Source organism: Oncorhynchus tshawytscha, linkage group LG07, assembly GCF_018296145.1.
Source record: "Oncorhynchus tshawytscha isolate Ot180627B linkage group LG07, Otsh_v2.0, whole genome shotgun sequence".
Classification (NCBI taxonomy): Eukaryota; Metazoa; Chordata; class Actinopteri; order Salmoniformes; family Salmonidae; genus Oncorhynchus; species Oncorhynchus tshawytscha.
In genome coordinates, this window is record NC_056435.1 from 65,840,466 (window position 1) to 65,865,925 (window position 25,460).

Here is a 25,460-nt window from a genome sequence, read left to right on the forward strand (position 1 = left end):
TATTTGCCATAGATATTCAATGTGTGGCAGATCTATTTCACAGTATTTCTACTCTACTACATCCACTACATATGATGTCACATTGTAATGTGTCTGACAGGTATCAGTTATCTGACAGGTATCAGTTATCCATCTGTGCTCACCATGGGTCCGGGAGCCCCATTCTCACCGGGCGCACCAGACTCCCCCTAGAACAGAGAAGAGTCATTCAATTAGTAGGAGGAGACGGAGAGAAAAGGAGGAGGGGTTTGTGTTTTAGAGGTGGTCAGAATGGTAGGTAAACAGGCATCACAACATGACAGACAAAAAAGGCAATGATAGGATATCTGTGAGAATAGAATGACTTGAGAGAGATAGAGGATGCTGATGTTGAGTCCTTCCTACCTTAGAACCAGCAGCTCCACCCTCTCCCTTGAGTCCATCAAGACCTGGATAACCCTGGAAAGAAGAGATACAGACAGGACTGAGTACAGGACTGGGAACCAAGTCTTCACTGTCACATTGACTGGGCAATGCAGTTGCTCACAGCTGTATAACAATGACAAACATACACGTTCACCAGAAGCAGGTAAACAGGAAAGAACACATTTGAAGATGACATATTTTATATTGTCACTGCTATGACATCACTTACTCTATGCCCTTTGATTCCAGGCAGACCGGGAGTTCCTGGGAATCCACGAGCTCCCTGTTGTACAGAAGAGAAAACAAGAGACAGGGGAAGATAGAAAGAGGAGAGATAGGAGAGAATGGAATGGTTATTCTGTTTTTCTCCAGATCTGCTTTCCTGCTCTGGTCTAGTCTGGTTTGGAGCCAGACATATGATGTTAAAGGGGCAGAAGGCCAGAGGGCCAGAGAGACAGATGACATGAGGGAGGATTTAGTAGAGACAGCTATTCCTCTTCTGTCTGACTGAATCATCTTGGAGAGTCTTCTAACCGGACTGTATCTGACTGAATCATCTTGGAGAGTCTTCTAACCGGACTGTATCTGACTGAATCATCTTGGAGAGTCTTCTAACCGGACTGTATCTGACTGAATCATCTTGGAGAGTCTTCTAACCGGACTGTATCTGACTGAATCATCTTGGAGAGCCTTCTAACCGGACTGTATCTGACTGAATCATCTTGGAGATCCTTCTAACAGGACTGTATCTGACTGAATCATCTTGGAGAGTCTTCTAACTGGACTGTATCTGACTGAATCATCTTGGAGAGTCTTCTAACAGGACCGTATCTGACTGAATCATCTTGGAGAGTCTTCTAACTGGACTGTATACTTCCTTTGTCTGCTTGAATGATCATCGAATAAAATACAATAAAATAAAATTGTATTAGTCACATGCACCGAATACAAGAGGTGTAGACCTTACAGTGAAATGCTTACTTACAAGCCCCTAACCAACAATGCAGTTTAAATCAAAATTGTTGTGTGTACAACTGTAATAACTAAGTCAGCATGAATAGGAAGTGAGATGAATTGAGTGTAGATAAATGAACAGATAAATGAACATATAAATGAAAAGATAGTGAAGAGATAATGAAACCATACCTGAGGACCAGAAGGTCCACGATCACCACCTTTTCCGGGTTTGCCAGCCTCACCCTTTAGCAGAGAGAAAGAGACAGAGAGAAAGAGACAGAGAGAAAGAGGCAGAGAGGATGAGACAGAGAGGATGAGACAGAGAGGAAGAGACAGAGAGGAAGAGACAGAGAGGAAGAGACAGAGAGAGGAAGAGACAGAGAGGAAGAGACAGAGAGGAAGAGACAGAGAGGAAGAGACAGAGAGAAAGAGACAGAGAGAAAGAGACAGAGAGAAAGAGACAGAGAGAAAGAGGCAGAGATGAGACAGAGAGGATGAGACAGAGAGGATGAGACAGAGAGGAAGAGACAGAGAGAAAGAGAGGAAGAGGGAGAGAGAGAAAGAGACAGAATCAAGAGACAGAGGAAGAGACAGAGAAAGAGACAGTAGGAAGAGACAGAATCAAGAGACAGAGAGAAAGAGAGGAAGAGACAGAGAGGAAGAGACAGAGAGAAAGACTGGAAGAGACAGAGAGGATGAGACAGAGAGGAAGAGACAGAGAAAAGAGAGGAAGAGACAGAGAGGATGAGACAGAGAGGAAGAGACAGAGAGGATGAGACAGAGAGGATGAGACAGAGAGGAAGAGACAGAGAGAAAGAGAGGAAGAGACAGAGAGGATGAGACAGAGAGGAAGAGACAGAGAGGATGAGACAGAGAGGATGAGACAGAGAGGAAGAGACAGAAGAAAGAGAGGAAGAGACAGAGAGGAAGAGACAGAGAGAAAGAGACAGAGAGGAAGAGACAGAGAGGAAGAGACAGAGAGGAAGAGACAGTATCTGAAGAGACAGAGAGAAAGAGACAGAGAGAAAGAGGCAGAGAGGATGAGACAGAGAGGATGAGACAGAGAGGAAGAGACAGAGAGAAAGAGAGGAAGAGACAGAGAGGAAGAGAGAGAGAAAGAGACAGAGAGAAAGAGACAGAGAGGAAGAGGCAGAGAGGAAGAGACAGAGAAAAGAGACAGATCTGAAGAGACAGAGAGAGGAAGAGACAGAGAGGAAGAGACAGAGAGAAAGAGACAGAGAGGAAGAGACAGAGAGGAAGAGACAGAGAGGAAGAGACAGAGAGGAAGAGACAGAGAGGAAGAGACAGAGAGGAAGAGACAGAGAGAAAGAATCAGAGAGGAGAGACAGAGAGAGGAAGAGACAGAGAGGAAGAGACAGAGAGAAAGAGACAGAGAGGAAGAGACAGAGAGGAAGAGACAGAGAGGAAGAGACAGAGAGGAAGAGACAGAGAGGAAGAGACAGAGAGAAAGAGAAAGAGACAGAGAGGAAGAGACAGATAAAGAGAAGAGAGGAAGAGACAGAGAGGAAGAGACAGAGAGGAAGAGACAGAGAGAAAGAGACAGAGAGAAAGAGGCAGAGAGGATGAGACAGAGAGGATGAGACAGAGAGGAAGAGACAGAGAGAAAGAGAGGAAGAGACAGAGAGGAAGAGAGAGAGAGAAAGAGACAGAGAGAAAGAGACAGAGAGGAAGAGGCAGAGAGAAGAGACAGAGAGAAAGAGACAGAGAGGAAGAGACAGAGAGAGGAAGAGACAGAGAGGAAGAGACAGAGAGAAAGAGACAGAGAGGAAGAGACAGAGAGGAAGAGGCAGAGAGGAAGAGACAGAGAGGAAGAGACAGAGAGGAAGAGACAGAGAGGAAGAGACAGAGAGGAAGAGACAGAGAGAGGAAGAGACAGAGAGGAAGAGACAGAGAGGAAGAGACAGAGAGAGGAAGAGACAGAGAGGAAGAGACAGAGAGGAAGAGACAGAGAGGAAGAGACAGAGAGGAAGAGACAGAGAGGAAGAGACAGAGAGAAAGAGACAGAGAGGAAGAGACAGAGAGGAAGAGACAGAGAGGAAGGGAGGGAGACGTGGGCTATTAGATCAGTTGATTGTCTGTGATGTAAATAAAATAAAATAAAAAGGTTTTGATCATTCACAATTTATTTTTATGCTAATATTTTTTTACAAGCCACTCACTTGAAATGAACATTTCAGATTGAAATTCAATTAACACAGTGCCTACTGATGGACACTGATAAATGACTAGTGGGCCAGTCAGCTGCCACCCAGTGGCTGAATGGTGGAACTGCAGTTTCAATATTTATTTTTCACTTGTTTCAATCAAATCAAATCAAATGTTATATGTCACATACACATGGTTAGCAGATGTTAATGGGAGTGTAGCGAAATGCTTGTGCTTCTAGTTCCAACAGTGCAGTAACATCTAACAAGTAATCTAACAATTCCTAACAACTACCTAATATACACAAATCTAAAGGGGTGAATGAGGATATGTGGATGAACGATGGCCAAGCGACATAGGCAAGGTGCAGTAGATGGTATAAAACACATTATACACATGTGATAAGAGTAATGTAAGATATATAAACATGATTAAATCGTCTTTAATACGGCAGAGGATGATAGTGGGGATGATATACAGTACACGGGTACAGACCACCGGGTACAGACTACTTGGGACAGACTACTGGGGACAGACCACTGGGGACAGACCACTGGGGACAGACTACTGAGGACAGACCACTGGGGACAGACTACTGAGGACAGACCACTGGGGACAGACCATTGGGGACAGAACACTGGGGACAGACTACTGAGGACAGACCACTGGGGACAGACCATTGGGGACAGAACACTGGGGACAGACCATTGGGGACAGACCACTGGGGACAGACCACTGGGGACAGACTACTGGGGACAGACCACTGGGGACAGACCATTGGGGACAGAACACTGGGGACAGACCATTGGGGACAGACCACTGGGGACAGACCACTGGGGACAGACTACTGGGGACAGACCACTGGGGACAGACCATTGGGGACAGACCATTGGGGACAGACTACTGGGGACAGACCACTGGGGACAGACCATTGAGACCACTGGGGACAGACCATTGGGGACAGACCACTGGGGACAGACCATTGGGGACAGACCACTGGGGACAGACCATTGGGGACAGACTACTGGGGACAGACCACTGGGGACAGACCATTGGGGACAGACCACTGGGTACAGACCATTGGGGACAGTTCTGATTATAATATTCATATTATGACCATTTATCATCATGATCAAATGATAGAGTTTGTACATGAGGCTGTTAGAGGTGTGACAATATTGGTGTGGGAGTAGTGTGGATGGGCACAATATGGGCAATCGTGATTGGCTCACACATTAACTTTACATGAAGAGTGATTGGCCAGATGGACTGTAGACAAACCAATGGGGATAGGTGACTGTGACGGAACATGATGATGGGGGCCAGGAGATTTTCCTGACCCTGTGACATCATCACCAAGAAAAACTCCTGGCCCTAGCTACGAGGACATTTCTATGTGAGGGGGAATTATTTAGGACAGTGTATGAACCGTGAATGCTGTTCACTTCATAGTATTTGTGTATTATTATTTTATTGGTGTAATGCTTGTGTATTGTGGAGTCAAATGCAGGAAACAGAATTTCAATGCTGTGCGTCTTTTAATAGCGCTTAACACACCACAGGGTGCTCATTAACGTTCCAAACACAACAGAGCCGAAGGTTACAATGAAATAATCCCGCACAACAACCAGGCGGGCCGGCTGTCTAATAAAGACAAACTAATTAACCCTACACAGGTGCTACCACTAAACATACAAGGAGGGGAGGAAAAACAATCAGTGGCAGCTAATAGGCCGGTGGCGACGACCGCCGAGCGCCACCCGCCCGGGAAAAGGAAACACCCTCGGTCGGACTCGTGACAATTGGTGTAAACGTGTCAACATTCTACCAACAGACAACAGTCAGTATGGATGGGTGGAGGGAGATCAATGGAAACAGTGTGGAGGGTGGAGGGGAGATCAATGGAAACAGTGTGGAGGGTGGAGGGAGATCAATGGAAACAGTGTGGAGGGTGGGGGGAGATCAATGGAAACAGTGTGGAGGGTGGAGGGGAGATCAATGGAAACAGTGTGGAGGGTGGAGGGGAGATCAATGGGTACAGTATGGATGGGTGGAGGGGAGATCAATGGAAACAGTGTGGAGGGTGGAGGGGAGATCAATGGAAACAGTGTGGAGGGTGGAGGGGAGATCAATGGATACAGTGTGGAGGGTGGAGGGAGATCAATGGAAACAGTGTGGAGGGTGGGGGGAGATCAATGGATACAGTGTGGAGGGTGGGGGAGATCAATGGATACAGTGTGGAGGGTGGAGGGGAGATCAATGGAAACAGTGTGGAGGGTGGAGGGAGATCAATGGGTACAGTATGGATGGGTGGAGGGGAGATCAATGGAAACAGTGTGGAGGGTGGAGGGGAGATCAATGGAAACAGTGTGGAGGGTGGAGGGGAGATCAATGGATACAGTGTGGAGGGTGGAGGGGAGATCAATGGAAACAGTGTGGAGGGTGGGGGAGATCAATGGAAACAGTGTGGAGGGTGGAGGGGAGATCAATGGAAACAGTGTGGAGGGTGGAGGGGAGATCAATGGAAACAGTGTGGAGGGTGGGGGAGATCAATGGATACAGTGTGGAGGGTGGAGGGGAGATCAATGGGTACAGTATGGATGGGTGGGGAGATCAATGGGTACAGTATGGATGGGTGGGGGAGATCAATGGGTACAGTATGGATGGGTGGGGGAGATCAATGGGTACAGTATGGATGGGTGTGGGGAGATCAATGGGTACAGTATGGATGGGTGTGGGGAGATCAATGGGTACAGTATGGATGGGTGGGGGAGATCAATGGGTACAGTATGGATGGGTGTGGGGAGATCAATGAAAACAGTGTGTGTCATGTCATTTTGGCTCTGCTTTCTTTGACACTTGTGTTAGTCTCCTGCATCAGACACATCCTCAATAGCCTGCAGAGGTTACATTTCTGTGTGTGTGATAGTGAAAGTGGCAGTTGTTCTACTTACGTCATCTCCAGGTTTACCAGAGGGTCCAGGTGGACCACGGGGACCCAACGGGCCCTGTCAGGAGAGAACAGAGACAGTTAGTCAGGTAGACAGACCATGAGGCCCTGTCAGGAGAGAAAAGAGACCGTTAGTCAGGTAGACAGACCATGAGGCCCTGTCAGGAGAGAAGAGAACAGAGAGACAGTTAGTCAGATAGACAGACCATGAGGCCCTGTCAGGAGAGAACAGAGACAGTTAGTCAGGTAGACAAACCATGAGGCCCTGTCAGGAGAGAAAAGAGACAGTTAGTCAGGTAGACAGACCATGAGGCCCTGTCAGGAGAGAACAGAGACAGTTAGTCAGGTAGACAGACCATGAGGCCCTGTCAGGAGAGAAAAGAGACCGTTAGTCAGGTAGACAGACCATGAGGCCCTGTCAGGAGAGAAGAGAACAGAGAGACAGTTAGTCAGATAGACAGACCATGAGGTCAGGAGGGAAGAGAACTGAGAGACAGTTAGTCAGGTAGACAGACCATGAGGCCCTGTCAGGAGAGAAGAGAACAGAGAAGACAGTTAGTCAGATAGACAGACCATGAGGCCCTGTCAGGAGGACCTAAACCAATGGAGGGCAGCACTGTAGAGGTCATACACGTAAGACAGTGACAGGGTAGACGGAGTGTGTGTGTCTGTGTGTAAACGTGTGTGTGTCTGTGTGTGTGTGTCGTAAAGGCATTTCCCTCTCTAATTAACAAGCACCCCTGGCTGAGAACGTCCTCATGACAGCCACTCTCAGGTAACTCTGGGTCTTCCTTTCATGTGGTCGGTCTAGTTTCATCATAGAGCTTGATGGTTTTTGCTACTGCACTTGAAGAAACGTTAAAAGTTCTGGAAATTTTCCAGATTGACTGACCTTCATGTCTGAAAATAATGAGGGACTGTCATTTCTCTTTGCTTATTTGAGCTGTTCTTGCCATAATATGGATTTTTACCAAATAGGGCTATCTTCTGTATACCACCCCTACCTTGTCACAACACAACTGATTGGCTCAAACGCATTAAGAAGGAAAGAAATTCCACAAATTAACATTTAACAAGGCACGTTATGCCAGGACAGTGAATAACAGTGGAGGCAAGTTAATTGACAATGTATGGTTAAAAACAAGAGAATGTTACACTAAACTGTAATGTTTTTTTCCAGTCGTTTCACTTTTTCTGGCAACATTATGGACTCTTTCTATGGGTAGACTCTTTATGGGACTCTCTATGGGAAGACTGCAGAATCAACTGACTTTATAGGTAGATTAGGTTGAAGGAATACTTCAATATCCTCTGAGTGTATTGGCCAGCTGTTTCTTGGCCAAATCTTCAGTACTAGGGTTGTTTTTTGGGGATGTGTGTGTGTGTGTGTGTGTGTGTGTGTGTGTGTGTGTGTGTGTGTGTGTGTGTGTGTGTGTGTGTGTGTGTGTGTGTGTGTGTGTGTGTTTATGGGAACTGATGTGATTCATTCTGGCCTGACAACAACAGACCCAGCAGGTCTGATTCTAATTGCAGGTGAGGATGTATTAAACAGTGGACTCGAGGTGGGAGGTGAAAGGAGAAGGAGCCTCTGTCTGTCTGTCTGTCTGTCTGTCTGTCTGTCTGTCTGTCTGTCTGTCTGTCTGTCTGTCTGTCTGTCTGTCTGTCTGTCTGTCTGTCTGTCTGTCTGTCTGCATTTAGTGTGTACCTGTCTGTCTGTCTGTCTGTCTGTCTGTCTGTCTGTCTGTCTGTCTGTCTGTCTGTCTGTCTGTCTGTCTGTCTGTCTGATCAGGTTTCTGTGTAACTGCTCTCAGCAGGAGGTTAACACGGTGGTGTGTGTGTGTGTGTGTGTGTGTGTGTGTGTGTGTGTGTGTGTGTGTGTGTGTGTGTGTGTGTGTGTGTGTGTGTGTGTGTGTGTGTGTGTGTGTGTGTGTTCCAAAAGCGTTATTCGTCTGTCCCCATAGGAGAACCCTTTTCGGTTCCAGATTGAACTCTTTTGGGTTCCATGTAGAAGCCTCTATGGAAAGGGTTTAACATGGAACCAAAAAGGGTTCTACTTGGAACCAAAAGGGTTCCACCTGGATCCAAAAAGTGCTTTTCAATAGGTTATTCTATGGGGACTGCTGAATCATCTTTTTAGGATCTAGATAGCACTGTTTTTTTTTCAGTGGGAGTTTTTATTAGGATTTTTTCTCCATACATCCACGAATGAGCCAGTCACACTTTATATGCAATGTAGGCTATGGGATGGTAGTTATCTAAGTGCACACAACACTAAATACTTCCTCCAAGCTAGCAAACCACAGTAGCTGGTACTGACATTATAAATAATGCACAATGGATAAGCCAGTTTCCATGAAACAGCTACCTGTGCTAGCTGCCGAGTTAGTGCAGTGTCCTTAACTTAAGCTATGTTGTGCTAGCTAGCATATATGCTAACTTTAACTAGCTAGCTAAACATTTGGCTATGGGCTGGCACTGGCAGTTCGGATTTTGGATAGTGGATTATCCCCAGTTAGATAATGCTTTGTGACATTATGTTAGCTAGCTCTCCCCAATTAGATAATGCATTGTGACATTATGTTAGCTAGCTCTCCCCAGTTAGGTAATGCTTTGTGACATTATGTTAGCTAGCTCTCCCCAGTTAGATAATGCTTTGTGACATTATGTTAGCTAGCTCTCCCCAGTTAGATAATGCTTTGTGACATTATGTTAGCTAGCTCTCCCCAGTTAGGTAATGCTTTGTGACATTATGTTAGCTAGCTATCCCCAGTTAGATTAAGTGTTTTCACTTAGTTGGTAGTTTCTCATTTCTTTCGAGTGGCGCAGTGGTCTAAGGCACTGCATCATAGTGCTAGAGGCATCACTACAGACCTGGGTGTTGATCCCGGGCTGTATCACAGCCAGCCGAGATCGGGAGCCCCATAGTGCAGCGCACAATTGGCCCAGCGTCATCCGGGTTTAGCCGGTGTAGGCCGTCATTGTAAATAAGAATTTGTTCTTAACAAACTTGCCTCGTTAAATATAGATTAAATTAAATGATTATATTCTCCCTGGTGCACTCGTTCATTAGTATATAGTATAATCTAGTCTGTTCAAAACAGTGGCAGCATGTGCAGCAGTGGTCATTTGGATTATGACAAAAGTGAAATAGGTGTATATACGTTGTTGTTTAAATGCACTGGTTGATTTATATATCTTCTCAGAGAAACTAGCAGTTTGAAAACTTAGCATCATAATTCTGTCATGCTGCTTTGTTGACAACAACCACCTTGCGCCAGGGTATTCAGTCAATCAGCGGCCACATAGGATATAGTAACCTAGGCTACAGTAATTTAAGCTTCAGTAACCTAGGCTACAGTAACCTAGGCTTCAGAGGGGAGGGGCAGGTAGCCTACATGCACACCCACTGGTAAAGATTTCCAGTTGGCAGGTGGATGCTGGAATAATGCCGTGTTCATGTGCTAGTCGGAACTCTGAAATGTTAGACTTGCTAACTGGTTGCAGTTATACACATGCCGCAGTTCAACCAGTTAGCCAAGTCAAACATTTTTGAGTTTCCTAATTCCGAATGGCACGTGAATGTGGCATAAGTCTCTTTGTTGTGATTTTTGTGGGACTGGAAGAAAATGCTTGGAACGTAAAAGAACGTTCTCATGCTTTTAAAATAACGTTTATATTCCGGAACAGTATAGATCACTTTTGTTTTTCGGTTCGGGTTCTATTTCTCAAATAATTTAGTTATTTTCCGGTTTTTGGTTCTGTTCCTTGAACTGGTTCCAACCCTAGGTTAGCCCTCAATATATCCTCATAGCTCACAGTTTCCGTGTGTGTGTGTGTGTGTGTGTGTGTGTCTGCTTTAGTGTGTGTGTATGAGGAAGAGGGTAGTTGAAAATGCCCTCACACTGTGGGTAACTATTATGGGATACTTACAGCTGATCCGGGCTCTCCAGCCTCTCCGGGGTTGCCTTGGAAACCTTGTGGGCCCTGGGATAGAAGAGAAGAGAATAGAGAGGGCAGATTAGAGACGTCCGTGAAGTGAACCTGATGACCTTAGATGTCTATTGGTCTTTTAATAATATGTAATATTTCCTTTGATTTCTTAGCTGATATTACTGTAAGGACTACAGGAGATTTAAAATATACTCTATTGTTTTTGATAAACCTGAAAGTATGGTAAAAGTACAACAATAACTGATCTATGATGGGCTCACTAGTTTGAGTAGAGATAGCATGTGATATCCTATACTACGTGTATGCTATCTTCTTACTCAGTTAACAAATACCCCAGCAATATCATCAAATCACACCAAATCCGAGTGTTTTCCTATCCCCTCCAGGGGCCGTGACTCTACCAAGACGAGGGTGTGTGTGTGTGTGTGGGGGGGGGTGCAGTGGTTCCCCAAATCATGGGCTTCATGCCCAGTCATGTCCCCTGGCTGGCAATACCTTCCACTTGAATGACTTTAGAGGAGAGGTAGGAGAGGAGCTGAGCTGAGGGGCTTTGGGTGGAGGGCTTTGGAACATACATGGGTTCAAATAGGATTTGATCTCTTTCAAGTACTTTAGCTACGATTGCCTGGAGCAATAGGACTAACTGAATAGTCGCAAAACTGTAATCCCCATCCATCTGGCTCTCCAGGCAGACTCAAGCAAATGTTTACAGTATTTGAAACACTTTGAATACTATTTGAACCCAGTTATGTCTGTGCTGAGGGGAATGTCCCACCGAGCTCTATGAAAGGTATATTGTCAGGTGCTGCGCTGCCTGTCTGTCTGCGGTAGGATAAACCCCTGCAGTGTGCAGCTGGGACATGAAGTTATTCAATGCCATCTTCCTCCTCTGGAATGGAATGCAGCACAGGAACAAATAAACCTACAGTGTGTGGAATAATGTCTACTCTGTGTTCTACATCTGCATTGCTTGCTGTTTGGGGTTTTAGGCTGGGTTTCTGTACAGCACTTTGACATCGGCTGATGTAAAAAGGGCTTTGTAAATGAATGTGATTGATTTGATTGATTGCTATGCAGTAACCATAACCATTCTGCTGTGTGCAGTAACCATAGTAACCATATCTAATGTCTACTCTGTGTTTACGTTTATGCTATAGACTGTTTCTGTTTCCCGTCATGTATTCATTCACTGCTTGAATCAGGCCTTCATCTATACACATTCAGCATGAAGAGAACTAGACTACTGACGAAGAATTCAACTCAATATAAAACTTTGTGAAGTTCTTTGAGGGAGCACTATGGGACAAACTACTGTAAAGAACCACAGTCATATCATAATGTACCAGTAGACTGTATATCTGTATATGATTATATATTTATATATGGCTCTGGGCTGAACTAAAGGTGGTTGTGAACATCTACATTAAGAGCATCTACAGTACCCAGTGTTATATAAGGTTATAACTTCAGGGCTCGTAGCCGGGAGTGTGTGTATGTGCGCATGTGTGTGTGTTTATTTGCAGGTACTTACAGGAGCTCCAGAGGGGCCAGGTGGCCCTCGAGGACCCATAGGGCCCTGGGGGAGAAAGAGAGACAGACGAGACGTTAGACAATAACAACATAATCACAACCTCAACCAATCTTCAAACAACTCAACATTAAAAAATATGTTTGTTTCTCATTTTCATAATGAACTTTGACATATTTCAGAATGGAGGGGGAAGAGATAGTCGTGTGTTTCTCCACTTTAACTTCTCTCTTCTCTTGAGTTAGAAAACATATTATTGGCTATAATACTCCTGCCTGCCTCCTGTCTGCCTCCTGCCTGCCCCCTGTCTGCCTCCTGCCTCCTGCCTGTCAGAACCATAAATCATTTTGGAATCCCACATTCAGACTCTTTCTCTCATTCTCTTTCCCTCTCTCATTCTCTCTCTCTCTCTCCCTCTCTCATTCTCTCTCTTTCTCTCTCCCTCTGTTTTCTCCCTCCCTGTATCTCTCTCCCTCTCTGTTTACTCTCTCTCTGTCTCTCTCTCTCTCTCTCTCTCTCGGTACCTCTCTCTGTATCTCTCTCTCTCTCTCTCTCTCTCTCTCTCTCTCTCTCTCTCTCTCTCTCTTTCTCTCTCCCTCTCTCTGTAGTTCAGAGGTCAGGGCCAGAAGTGTTGTACAGTGAATTGGAGTCTTGAACCCTGCGTTGGCCACATTGTTTCTTCATTAATAAGATCATAAATCTTCAAAGTAATCCTTGCGCTGCTCACTGATCTAACGTTAAGCTTCTCTAATGTTAATCTCCTCCAGTTTATAAAGACTTGTCTTGTCAGTAGGTGTAATACTCTTGTCAGCTCAATGTCATTGTGCATCGTTACTCAGAGCTCAGAGAGACATTTCACATTCTACACAGGTGATGAGCCAAATCTGTCACACAGAGAAAATCATTACATGACCAAAGACAAGACGATGAGAAAATGTACCTGATCTGGAGTTCAGTGAGAATGTCGAGGGCTTGCATCTGAAAATCACACGCTATTCCCTACATAGTGTACTACTTATGACCAGAGATCTATGGGTACTGGGCTAAAGCAGTGCACTAAGTAGGGGAGAAGTAGTCCCACTATAAAGGGAATAGGGAGGCATTTCAGTCGCAGCCTAGACATTCTCTCTAAGAAAAACGAAGACGTTAAAATAATAAAACATATGATTTCCACTCCTCCACTCATGAAAGGGCACATGGACAACAGTAAGACAACCTTTTATGCTCTCTACAACACAGTATTCATAGTGTTGGTGTTTAGACTGATTATAGTAGAGAAATGCAGGGCAGCAGCCAAAGCAAACGTCCCTGAGGGACAGAGCAGTTACTGACAGAGGGGAGGGATACCAGATCAACAACAGATGGTAGAGGGGAGGGATACCAGATCAACAACAGATGGTAGAGGGGATGCATACCAGATCAACATAGATGGTAGAGGGGATAGATACCAGATCAACAGTAGATGGTAGAGGGGATGGATACCAGATCAACAGTAGATGGTAGAGGGGATGGATACCAGATCAACAGTAGATGGTAGAGGGGATGGATACCAGATCAACAGTAGATGGTAGAGGGGATGGATACCAGATCAACAGTAGATGGTAGAGGGGATAGATACCAGATCAACAGTAGATGGTAGAGGGGATGGATACCAGATCAACAACAGTAGGAAGGGAATGAAAGCCATCTTTTCAGCAGGGCGCACCACGGACAGATCCACCGCCGCAACGGACTAGCGGCTTATCAATGGTGCTCTATGTCCATTCGTAGGCGGAGTGTGGGTGAATGTTTGGAGTCTGTGTGTGTGTGTTTGGGGACTGTATGTGGGTGTGTGTTTGGGTGGTGTGGCCCACTGCCTCTCAGTGAAGACACTGTGTTAGGGAACAGGGGGTGTAGGTAGAGACGTAGGGTGTTGACCCTCAATGAAGACACTGTGTTAGGGACCAGGGGGTATAGGTAGAGACGTAGGGTGTTGACCCTCAATGAAGACACTGTGTTAGGGACCAGGGGGTGTAGGTAGAGACGTAGGGTGTTGACTCTCAGTGAAGACACTGTGTTAGGGACCAGGGGGTGTAGGTAGAGACGTAGGGTGTTGACTCTCAGTGAAGACACTGTGTTAGGGACCAGGGGGTGTAGGTAGAGACGTAGGGGGTTGACTCTCAGTGAAGAGTCAACCCCACCTCCCCTCTCCACAGGTCTCTAATGGGGTACAATCCACAGTGGTGACTGGGTCTCAGACTTCAGCTACACCAGCCAGCCAAAAGCTCGCTGTGGGAGCAGCCAGCCGAGCGCTGCTTGGTGGGTTTCCAAACCAAAATAGCTCCTAGTGAGTGTGCTCTTCTTTTCCCTCTGGCTGACAGACTGGAGGTGATGCCAGCTGGATGTGATGCTAGCTGGATGTGATGCCAGCTGGAGGTGATGCCAGCTGGATGTGATGCCAGCTGCCAGCCAGCTCGTTGGAGTTTTCAGTAAACTCAACAAACATTTTTTTTTATGAAGACCAAGTCTGTTTGCCCCAAACTAAACCCTGGTACACTCCATAGGATGGTGTCAGCCCAAACCAAACCCTGGTACACTCCATAGGAGGGTGTCGGCCCAAACCAAACCCTGGTAAACTCCATAGGAGGGTGTCGGCCCCAACCAAACCCTGGTACACTCCATAGGAGGGTGTCGGCCCAAACCAAACCCTGGTACACTCCATAGAGGGGTGTTGAGTCACTCTGATACCCATTCACCTAAGCTTGTCTCACGTAGGCATTAGTCAGAGAAGACCAGACGTGACATTCTTGCATTTGTTTTGCATCTCACAGGAGAACATATAGAAACCTGGGAAATGATACTACTCCCAAGCCGATAGGAGAAAACTGGTCAAATGGCGCCAGGATTAAGGTGTTATGATGTTTCTCATAATCTCTCTCACCATTGGTCCTTGCATCACGCCCATCTGTGCTCCGCCAGCCTTCTCGTCAAATCCTCCAGCCATCTGAGCAGCAAAGTTCTGTTGGAAGACAAATGGCATCAATAAGATACTGTAATATGACCACAAAAATATGTGAGCGCTCTTGTCATAACAGTCGGCATATATCTGTCATGGTAGTCTACTCTCAGACAGCACAGCATGACTAAACAGGATCCGTGTGTCTCTGTCTGTGTGACAACAGTAGATGGTAGAGGTGATGGATACCAGATCAACAGTAGATGGTAGAGGGGATAGATACCAGATCAACAGTAGATGGTAGAGGGGATGGATACCAGATCAACAGTAGATGGTAGAGGGGATGGATACCAGATCAACAGTAGATGGTAGAGGGGATAGATACCAGATCAACAGTAGATGGTAGAATGGATACCAGATCAACAGTAGATGGTAGAGGGGATAGATACCAGATCAACAGTAGATGGTAGAGGGGATGGATACCAGATCCACAGTAGATGGTAGAGGGAATGGATACCAGATCAACAGTAGATGGTAGAGGGGATAGATACCAGATCAACAGTAGATGGTAGAGGGGATAGATACCAGATCAACAGTAGATGGTAGAGGGGATAGATACCAGATCAACAGTAGATGGTAGAGGGGATAGATACCAGATCAACAGTAGATGGTAGAGGGGATAGATACCAGATCAACAGTAGATGGTAGAGGGGATAGATACCAGATCAACAGTAGATGGTAGAGGGGATGGATACCAGATCAACAGTAGATGGTAGAGGGGATAGATACCAGATCAACAGTAGATGGTAGAGGGGATGGATACCAGATCAACAGTAGATGGTAGAGGGGATAGATACCAGATCAACAGTAGATGGTAGAGGGGATGGATACCAGATCAACAGTAGATGGTAGAGGGGATGGATACCAGATCAACAGTAGATGGTAGAGGGGATGGATACCAGATCAACAGTAGATGGTAGAGGGGATGGATAGCAGATCAACAGTAGATGGTAGAGGTGATGGATACCAGATCAACAGTAGATGGTAGAGGGGATAGATACCAGATCAACAGTAGATGGTAGAGGGGATGGATACCAGATCAACAGTAGATGGTAGAGGGGATGGATACCATATCAACAGTAGATGGTAGAGGGGATGGATAGCAGATCAACAACAGTAGATGGTAGAGGGGATGGATACCAGATCAACAGTAGATGGTAGAGGGGATGGATACCAGATCAACAGTAGATGGTAGAGGGGATGGATACCAGATCAACAGTAGATGGTAGAGGGGATGGATACCAGATCAACAGTAGATGGTAGAGGGGATGAATACCAGATCAACAGTAGAGACAGGGAGTGGTGTACGATAACTATTTTCATCTTTCTCCTTCACCAAATATCTCCTTGTGTTTTCTTCAAAGCCCCTCCCCTCTTCACCCCTTTCCTTTACTGCTCCCTTCTCCCCTTCCCTCCTTCCTCTCCTCCCCACTTCTCCCCTTCCTCTCCTCCTCTCTGCTCCCCTTCCTCCCCTTCCCCTCCTCCCTTTCGTCCTCTCTTCACCCCTTCCCTCCTTCCTCTCCTCCCCACTTCTCCCCTTCCTCTCCTCCTCTCTGCTCCCCTTCCTCTCCTTCCTCTCCTCCCCACTTCTCCCCTTCCTCTCCTCCTCTCTGCTCCCCTTCCTCTCCTTCCTCTCATCCCTACTTCTCCCCTTCTCCCCTTCCCCTCCTCCCTTTCGTCCTCTCTTCACCCCTTCCCTCCTTCCTCTCCTCCCCACTTCTCCCCTTCCTCTCCTCCTCTCTGCTCCCCTCCCTCTCCTTCCTCTCCTCCCCTTCTCCCCTTCCCCTCCTCCCTTTCGTCCTCTCTTCACCCCTTCCCTCCTTCATCTCCTCCCCTCCTTCCTCTCCTCCCCTTCCCTTCTTCCTCTCCTCCCCTCTTCTCCCCTTCCCCAAATCTATCATGCTACCTCCTGTCTAGCCACCTCCCTCTTTCTCTCCCTCCTTCCTCCCTTCTTCTCTCACCAGGAATGAAAAGCATTCCACCGTGTCTCTCTCTATCCCACCATTCTACACTATACCTCCGTTTCTTTGCCTAGTTCTTCTGTGCAAAACATCTCACAATATTACCACCCTTTCACTATTACACCCTTTCACTATTACACCATTTCACTATTACACCCTTTCACTATTACACCCTTTCACTATTACACCCTTTCAATATTACACCCTTTCTATATTACACCATTTTACTATTTCACCCTTTCACTATTACACCCTTTCTATATTACACCATTTTACTATTTCACCCTTTCACTATTACACCCTTTCACTGTTACAACCTTTCACTATTACACCCTTTCAATATTACACCCTTTCACTATTACACCCTTTCACTAATACACCCTTTCTCTATTTCACCTTTTCAATATTACACCCTTTCACTATTACACCCTTTCAATATTACACCCGTTCACTATTACACCCTTTCTATATTACACCCTTTCACTGTTACAACTTTTACTATTTCACCCTTTCACTATTTCACCCTTTCACTTCCCATTTTCAACCCCAAAGTCTTTATTGATAGAATTAGCTAGCCCACTCCTTGTTATTTTGAGATACACCTCCATGATCCATAAAAGACGAAAGCACGTCCATTTTGCTCTCTGCATGTGCTTTCCCTTTTACACATCGATATATTTTGGGCTATAGCACCACAAACTGCTATTTCAGATTTTTCTGCAGAGATACTTACTCCTCCAAGGCCGGGAGGTCCGTTAGGTCCTGAGGGACCGGGGGGGCCGGGGTTACCAGGGGTACCAGGCTCACCATCTCTGCCACGGGGCCCGGGACTGCCCTGAGACGGGAGACAGAGAGAGGAGTTAGATGAATAATAGCGTGTCATCTCAATAGGGTATCTTCCTCGAAAGCTGAAAGCTTTTGTATTTCTTTCAAATTCTATCCCAAATGGACAATAAAAATACTGAACTTTGAATGCTATCACTTCAACATCAAATAAATCCATTTCTTTGGCACAGTAGAAATAAGTTGTTTCACAGGGGGAACTTTAAATATAATACAATACCACACAAATTGTAAAGAAAAGAAAATGTGTGGTAATCCTAATACTTCAGATGAAAATGTGTGGTAATCCTAATACTTCAGATGAAAATGTGTGGTAATCCTAATACTTCAGATGAAAATGTGTGGTAATCCTAATACTTCAGATGAAAATGTGTGGTAATCCTAATACGTCAGATGAAAATGTGTGGTAATCCTAATACTTCAGATGAAAATGTGTGGTAATCCTAATACTTCAGATGAAAATGTGTGGTAATCCTAATACGTCAGATGAAAATGTGTGGTAATCCTAATACTTCAGATGAAAATGTGTGGTAATCCTAATACGTCAGATGAAAATGTGTGGTAATCCTAATACTTCAGATGAAAATGTGTGGTAATCCTAATACTTCAGATGAAAATGTGTGGTAATCCTAATACTTCAGATGAAAATGTCAAGTCAGGGACATGAAACTGCCCATCAGCAATGTGAGACAATAATAATATCTATTGACAGTTCTCTTAGAGAGGTACAGTAGGTGCCATTTTGTTTTCAAAATGACTATTTCCAGATATGTAGGTGCTGCTACTCTGTACAGGGTAGTCCCATACCATCAGCTAATACGAAAATCACCAGAAGAGAAAGGACATTCTAGGCTAATTGTACTTTACTGAGAAAAAGTCAGGATAAAGTCAGGATAAAGTCCAGAAGAATTCATATGCAGTGGATCAGATTCTGATCACTTAGGACACTGCAGTAATTATTTGGGCAACTTGTTTTCAAACTATCCCACATGGCAACTGAACACCAATTTGTATTGTTATTCATTCTAGGGAATGAGGCCTTTCTAGGGAGTTTTTCCCTAGCCACCGTGCTTCTACACCTGCATTGCTTGCTGTTTGGGGTTTTAGGCTGGGTTTCTGTACAGTACTTTGAGATATCAGCTGATGTAAGAAGGACTATATAAATACATTTGAATTTAATTCAATTCAAAATAAATTCATTAAAAAAAAAACTGATTTTACATTCAAAAAAATGTTGAGAAAAAAATTCCAGCATGTAAACAGCCTCTATTCCATGATGCAGCCTGCGGCATGTTACTACCTGGGATACATGATTACAACCTGGCCAGGTAGATATTGTTACAGCAACCTAATACCAACTGTGTCCTTTCCAAACACTTCCTGATAACAACATGAAATTAAGGGTTGGCAAACTATTCCCTCAGTCAACGGATGATGTCAACCAGCCCTTTGCTGTGAGTCATTGATGTCTGACTTTGCGTGTTACAGACAGTTCATGTCAAAGCGTGTGATTGTTACGTCTATGTACTTAAAGTTGTATTAAAACTCAATAGTAGAATCTAAAGCGGTATGTTACTGGAGATGAGATGTTGCTCATTCAACAACCAGAGGAAAAAGTTGGCAGGTCAAAATGTTTGAAGCACACATGTCTGAGAAACCCAGCATACCACACTGCATGCTCTGACAAATGATCCTTCAAGGAATGTGTTCACAACACTGTGCACATTCATTCCACTTTCATTTTGGTGCAAACAAAGACTTAATTGCAAATATTTCTATAGTAGCAGGTACAAAATAATAATACAAAAATGCCAAATTGGAAAAGCAAATTGTAGACTGAAAATGTGAATAAAAACAGTAATTGTAAAAGTTAAAAAAATCTCCATTATCAAAGATGAAAACATGCTGGACCTGACCTGAGGACAATATATCCAATGTTACAACCAGCGTTGGGGTCAGTTCCATTTAAATTCTAGTCAATTTAGAAAGTCAAACCAATTACAATTCCACATCTGGCACTAGCTAACCACTACCTGTTCCCCTGGCTGGGTCAGAGACTATTAGCTATTAGCTAACTTGCCAGATTCACAGAGATCAGGTGCGTTGTACCTGTCAAATAAATCTACCAGAGTCCTGTAAGTAAAATCATTGGCGGCATAAGCAAATACTGTGCACATGTCACTCAGAGCCAACCATTTTAGCCAACCGAGCAAGAGACAAGTCTGTCACTATATCAGCAGCAGTTGGTGTGACGTCACCAATGTACTCCAGCCAACATGCTACGGGCCAGTTTCACTTCCACTACAGACACAACAACCAACCAACGGGCCAGTTTCACTTCCACTACAAACACCACAACCAACCAACGGGCCAGTTTCACTTCCACTACAAACACCACAACCAACCAACGGGCCAGTTTCACTTCCACTACAGACACAACAACCAACCAACGGGCCAGTTTCACTTCCACTACAGACACAACAACCAACCAACGGGCCAGTTTCACTTCCACTACAGACACAACAACCAACCAACGGGCCAGTTTCACTTCCACTACAGACACAACAACCAACCAACGGGCCAGTTTCACTTCCACTACAAACACCACAACCAACCAACGGGCCAGTTTCACTTCCACTACAGACACAACAACAACAACCAACGGGCCAGTTTCACTTCCACTACAGACACAACAACCAACCAACGGGCCAGTTTCACTTCCACTACAGACACAACAACCAACCAACGGGCCAGTTTCACTTCCACTACAGACACAACAACCAACCAACCTTCTCTAATCTAGACTGTATTCTTTTATCATATGATTTCCTGAAGGAAGAACATGTGAGAGACCTGTCTTCAACAAAATGTCTCATTAAACTAGTGTAGGCAGACTGGAGAAAATGGATTCACCTTCATACCTACCTACCTACCTACCTACCTCTAAAACCATTATGCCCAAATACAACACTAAATAAAACCAAAAACACAACATCTCTCATTAAAACTATTATATTAAATGAGAACCTGAAAGAACAACCTCCTCCACAGTGACAGACAGACATATAGCCTCATAGCCTGGTTCCTCTCTAGGTTTCTTCCTAGGTTCTGGCCTTTCTAGGGAGTTTTTCCTAGCCACTGTGCTTCTACACCTGCATTGCTTGCTGTTTGGGGTTTTAGGCTGGGTTTGATTTGACATACAGACAGACACAAGGTCTTCATAATCAGAACATTTCCTTAGAAAACTCTCATTAGACGACAGCCTGAACACACAAACTAACAGAACTGTGTGACAAATCTTTCTTCATAATCAGAACATCTCTTGTCAAAAAATCTTCCTTTCATACAACCTCAAGAATACATATTCATAACCTACGTACCGCCAAAATATTATGCCGAAACACATATTTAAGCATCACAGAAGCCTGGCCTGGAGCTGTGACTGGGGCTGAGGCCATGATGTTGACATACTATTGGTGTTTAACACATATTACCACAATGATCAAAGTCATTACAGCCTCTCTCTCCCCATGCTAACATCACTGATTTATTACACACACTTGGCTGTGGGTTGGACTGTCGGTTCCCTGACAGCCACAGGTTTACGGCTTCACACACACACACACACACACACACACACACACACACACACACACACACACACACACACACACACACACACACACACACACACACACACACACACACACACACACACACACACACACACACAGAGGAGGCTGGTGGGAGGAGCTATAGAAGGACTGGCTCATTGTAATGTTGGGAATGGAATCAATGGATGGTACCAGACATGTCAAACACATTGAAACTATGTGTTTGACTCCGTTCCAGTGATTCCATTCCAGACACTCCTATGAGCCCATCCCTCCTATAGCTCCGCCCACCAGCCTCACACATACACCTCATCTTCTTTTTCATCTTCTTCTTCATCACACACATCTGCTAAACAACCCAGACCACAGACACGGCCTAATGGAAACTACACATGACAGCACTGAGCTGGATCTGCTTTGCTCCTCCAATGACAGCCTGCTGCCTCCAACTCTGCTGCTGCTGCTGAGACCAGCAATGAGTCCAGCAGCTACTCCTGACCAGAGCATTCTCTATCTATCAGACCAATAGGAAGAGTTTAGACTCTGAATTATGCATTGTTTAGTCTTAGAGAGAGGGAGAAACAGATAGAGAGAGAGAGAGAGGGATAGAGAGAGAGAGAGAGAGAGAGAGAGAGAGAGAGAGAGAGAGAGAGAGAGAATGGCACGGAAAGGATCTCCTGCTATAAAACTCACCTTATCGCCTTTGTCTCCTCTGTCTCCGCGTGGTCCCTGCTCTCCTGGGGGGCCCTGAGGATGGAGGAGAGACTAGTGAGTATCCAGGTACATCCAAACACTAGATGTGCACCCTATTGCCAATGTAGGGCACTACTTTTAATAAGGGACCCTAGGGATCTGGTCCAAGGTGGTGGAATAATTAAGGAACATGATGAGGGAAATTCACACTATCATATGTGGGAAAAACACACCTAATACATGGGAGAAATTGACACCTAATACACGTGGGGAATTCACACCTAATGCATGTGGAAATTGACACCTATTACATAGTGGAAATTGTTGAAATGCTTTACATACCATAGGGCCTCCAGGTCCTCTTGGTCCTACGACCTGAGGAAGAGGAAAGAGACAAATAAAGTGTCAACCATGTTTTACTACCATTAAAGAAGTGTGTTGATTGAAGTTAGATGATGAGTTTATGGATTGTTGTCAAACAATGTACGTCTCAGTGTACAATTTCCTGGGATGACTGAGAGAGAGAGAAAGAGAGAGAGAAAGAGAGAAACAGAGAGAAACAGAGAGAGAGAGACAGAAAGAGAGACAGAGAGAGGGAGACAGAAACAGAGAGACAGAGAGAGGGAGACAGAAACAGAGAGAGAGACAGAGACAGAGAGACAGAAACAGAGAGACAGAGAGACAGAAACAGAGAGACAGAGAGAGGGAGAGAGAGAGAGAGAGAGAGAGAGAGAGAGAGAGAGAGAGAGAGAGAGCCCTGAGTCATTAATATGTCTCTAAGAGGGAATGAGGGAAGGACAGATGTGTTGTGTTTGGCTTTCTGCCTTCTGAGTGGGCTACACCCATATTGCCAGACCAAATAAACTGAAAATTAAAAAAGGTGCAGTGAAATGCATTGCTAACCCTATCCAAGCCTGACTATTAACTATGACCGAAATATGGGCCAGCCCTAACCAAGCCGAACAGACTGTGGGTTTAGCTTACCCTGGCCTAATTACATAGACCACTTACCGTTTTAGGAGTTCATTTGCTAAACACCATGTATTGCATGAAAGGTGCTGAACAAATGTTTCTAATTGTTTTTATTGACATTAATAGACTGAAAAGCATTCCTGGCCCTGACCTCTGTTACTGTGTAATTAACAGAACAATCCACTTTCACAGCAGGGAGAATTAAATCAGCCATGGTCCTGTCCAGTGTATTCTCACATTGGCACAAATACTGCACACTCATGGCGCATGCCTCTAGTAATACAGGCAGACACAAAACACTAATACTAATAATCCACATAGGCCTAGTGTGCTGACGCAACTTATTTCCTCAACCATTAAATAGGTGGGAAAAGAGAGACACGGAGGGGCTGCCTGCAAATGAAATAAAGACCTGCTATTAAGACATCAGACAGCAGTGCTGGGAAAGTGTTTTCAGAGATCAGACTTACATCTGTGATATCTCCTGGTTCCCCCTTCTGACCCTGTTGGGAAAGAAAGACAAGAAACAACAATATGAGTGATTCTTCAGGAATGGAAAAGTGATAATACCTTCTTTCATTCTCTTCTTTCATTCCTATCAACTACCCTTTTTGCTATCTGCTAGCACTGGTACGAGCTACAAGCAAGTCATTCCTATGGAGCACTGGTACGAGCTATAAGCAAGTCATTCCTATGGAGCACTGGTACGAGCTATAAGCAAGTCATTCCTATGGAGCACTGATACGAGCTATAAGCAAGTCATTCCTATGGAGCACTGATACGAGCTATAAGCAAGTCATTCCTATGGAGCACTGGTACGAGCTATAAGCAAGTCATTCCTATGGAGCACTGGTACGAGCTACAAGCAAGTCATTCCTATGGAGCACTGGTACGAGCTATAAGCAAGTCATTCCTATGGAACACTGATACGAGCTATAAGCAAGTCATTCCTATGGAGCACTGGTACGAGCTATAAGCAAGTCATTCCTATGGAGCACTGGTACGAGCTATAAGCAAGTCATTCCTATGGAACACTGGTACGAGCTATAAGCAAGTCATTCCTATGGAGCACTGGTACGAGCTATAAGCAAGTCATTCCTATGGAGCACTGGTACGAGCTATAAGCAAGTCATTCCTATGGAGCACTGGTACGAGCTATAAGCAAGTCATTCCTATGGAACACTGATACGAGCTATAAGCAAGTCATTCCTATGGAACACTGGTACGAGCTATAAGCAAGTCATTCCTATGGAGCACTGGTACGAGCTATAAGCAAGTCATTCCTATGGAACACTGATACGAGCTATAAGCAAGTCATTCCTATGGAACACTGGTACGAGCTATAAGCAAGTCATTCCTATGGAACACTGGTACGAGCTATAAGCAAGTCATTCCTATGGAGCACTGGTACGAGCTATAAGCAAGTCATTCCTATGGAGCACTGGTACGAGCTATAAGCAAGTCATTCCTATGGAGCACTGGTACGAGCTATAAGCAAGTCATTCCTATGGAGCACTGGTACGAGCTATAAGCAAGTCATTCCTATGGAGCACTGGTACGAGCTATAAGCAAGTCATTCCTATGGAGCACTGGTACGAGCTATAAGCAAGTCATTCCTATGGAACACTGGTACGAGCTATAAGCAAGTCATTCCTATGGAACACTGGTACGAGCTATAAGCAAGTCATTCCTATGGAACACTGGTACGAGCTATAAGCAAGTCATTCCTATGGAACACTGGTACGAGCTATAAGCAAGTCATTCCTATGGAACACTGGTACGAGCTACAAGCAAGTCATTCCTATGGAACACTGATACGAGCTACAAGCAAGTCATTCCTATGGAACACTGGTACGAGCTATAAGCAAGTCATTCCTATGGATGACAACACAAAGCTTTAGTCAACAAAAGAGTTGGAATCCAAACTGGAATCTAAACTGAATAATGCTCTGTTTCTTCACTAACTGAAACATAGCAAAACAGAGTGTGGATGCCAGGCCTACTCAAAATAGACATGCATGTGCTTCTCAGTGGTGTAAAGTAATTAAGTAAACATACTTTAAAGTACTACTTAATTTTTGGGGAGTATCTGTACTTTACTATTTATATTTTTGACAACTTTTACTTTTACTTCACTACATTCCATGAGAAAATTATGTACTTTTTTCGGCATACATTTTCCCTGACACCTGCTAAGCATTTTGAATGCCAATTCACACACTTATCAAGAGAACATCCCTGGTCATCCGTACTGCCTCTGATCAGACAGACTCACTAAACATAAATGCTTCATTTGTAAATTATGTCTGAGTGTTGGAATGTGCTCCTAGCTATCCGTAAATAAAAAAACAAGAAAATTGGACACTTAAGTATATTTTAGCAATTACATTTGCTTTTGATATTTAAGTATATTTAAAACCAAATA

The 25,460-nt window shown here is 44.7% G+C and overlaps 1 protein-coding gene across 2 annotated transcripts in view; it reads right to left on the reverse strand.

The window, feature by feature from the left end:
- Positions 1 to 25,460, reverse strand: part of LOC112240032 (collagen alpha-1(II) chain) — an 85,718-nt gene that overhangs the window by 51,922 nt on the left and 8,336 nt on the right. For both annotated transcript variants that reach the window (XM_042324833.1, XM_042324832.1), the window contains 11 exons: positions 23,506 to 23,538; positions 22,406 to 22,438; positions 22,064 to 22,117; positions 17,647 to 17,748; positions 14,878 to 14,955; positions 11,961 to 12,005; positions 10,409 to 10,462; positions 6,483 to 6,536; positions 1,552 to 1,605; positions 635 to 688; positions 393 to 438 (listed from right to left, as the gene is read on the reverse strand). In XM_042324833.1, the coding sequence (XP_042180767.1) occupies positions 393 to 438; positions 635 to 688; positions 1,552 to 1,605; positions 6,483 to 6,536; positions 10,409 to 10,462; positions 11,961 to 12,005; positions 14,878 to 14,955; positions 17,647 to 17,748; positions 22,064 to 22,117; positions 22,406 to 22,438; positions 23,506 to 23,538 (607 nt within the window). The remainder of the gene's footprint in view (positions 1 to 392; positions 439 to 634; positions 689 to 1,551; positions 1,606 to 6,482; positions 6,537 to 10,408; positions 10,463 to 11,960; positions 12,006 to 14,877; positions 14,956 to 17,646; positions 17,749 to 22,063; positions 22,118 to 22,405; positions 22,439 to 23,505; positions 23,539 to 25,460) is intronic.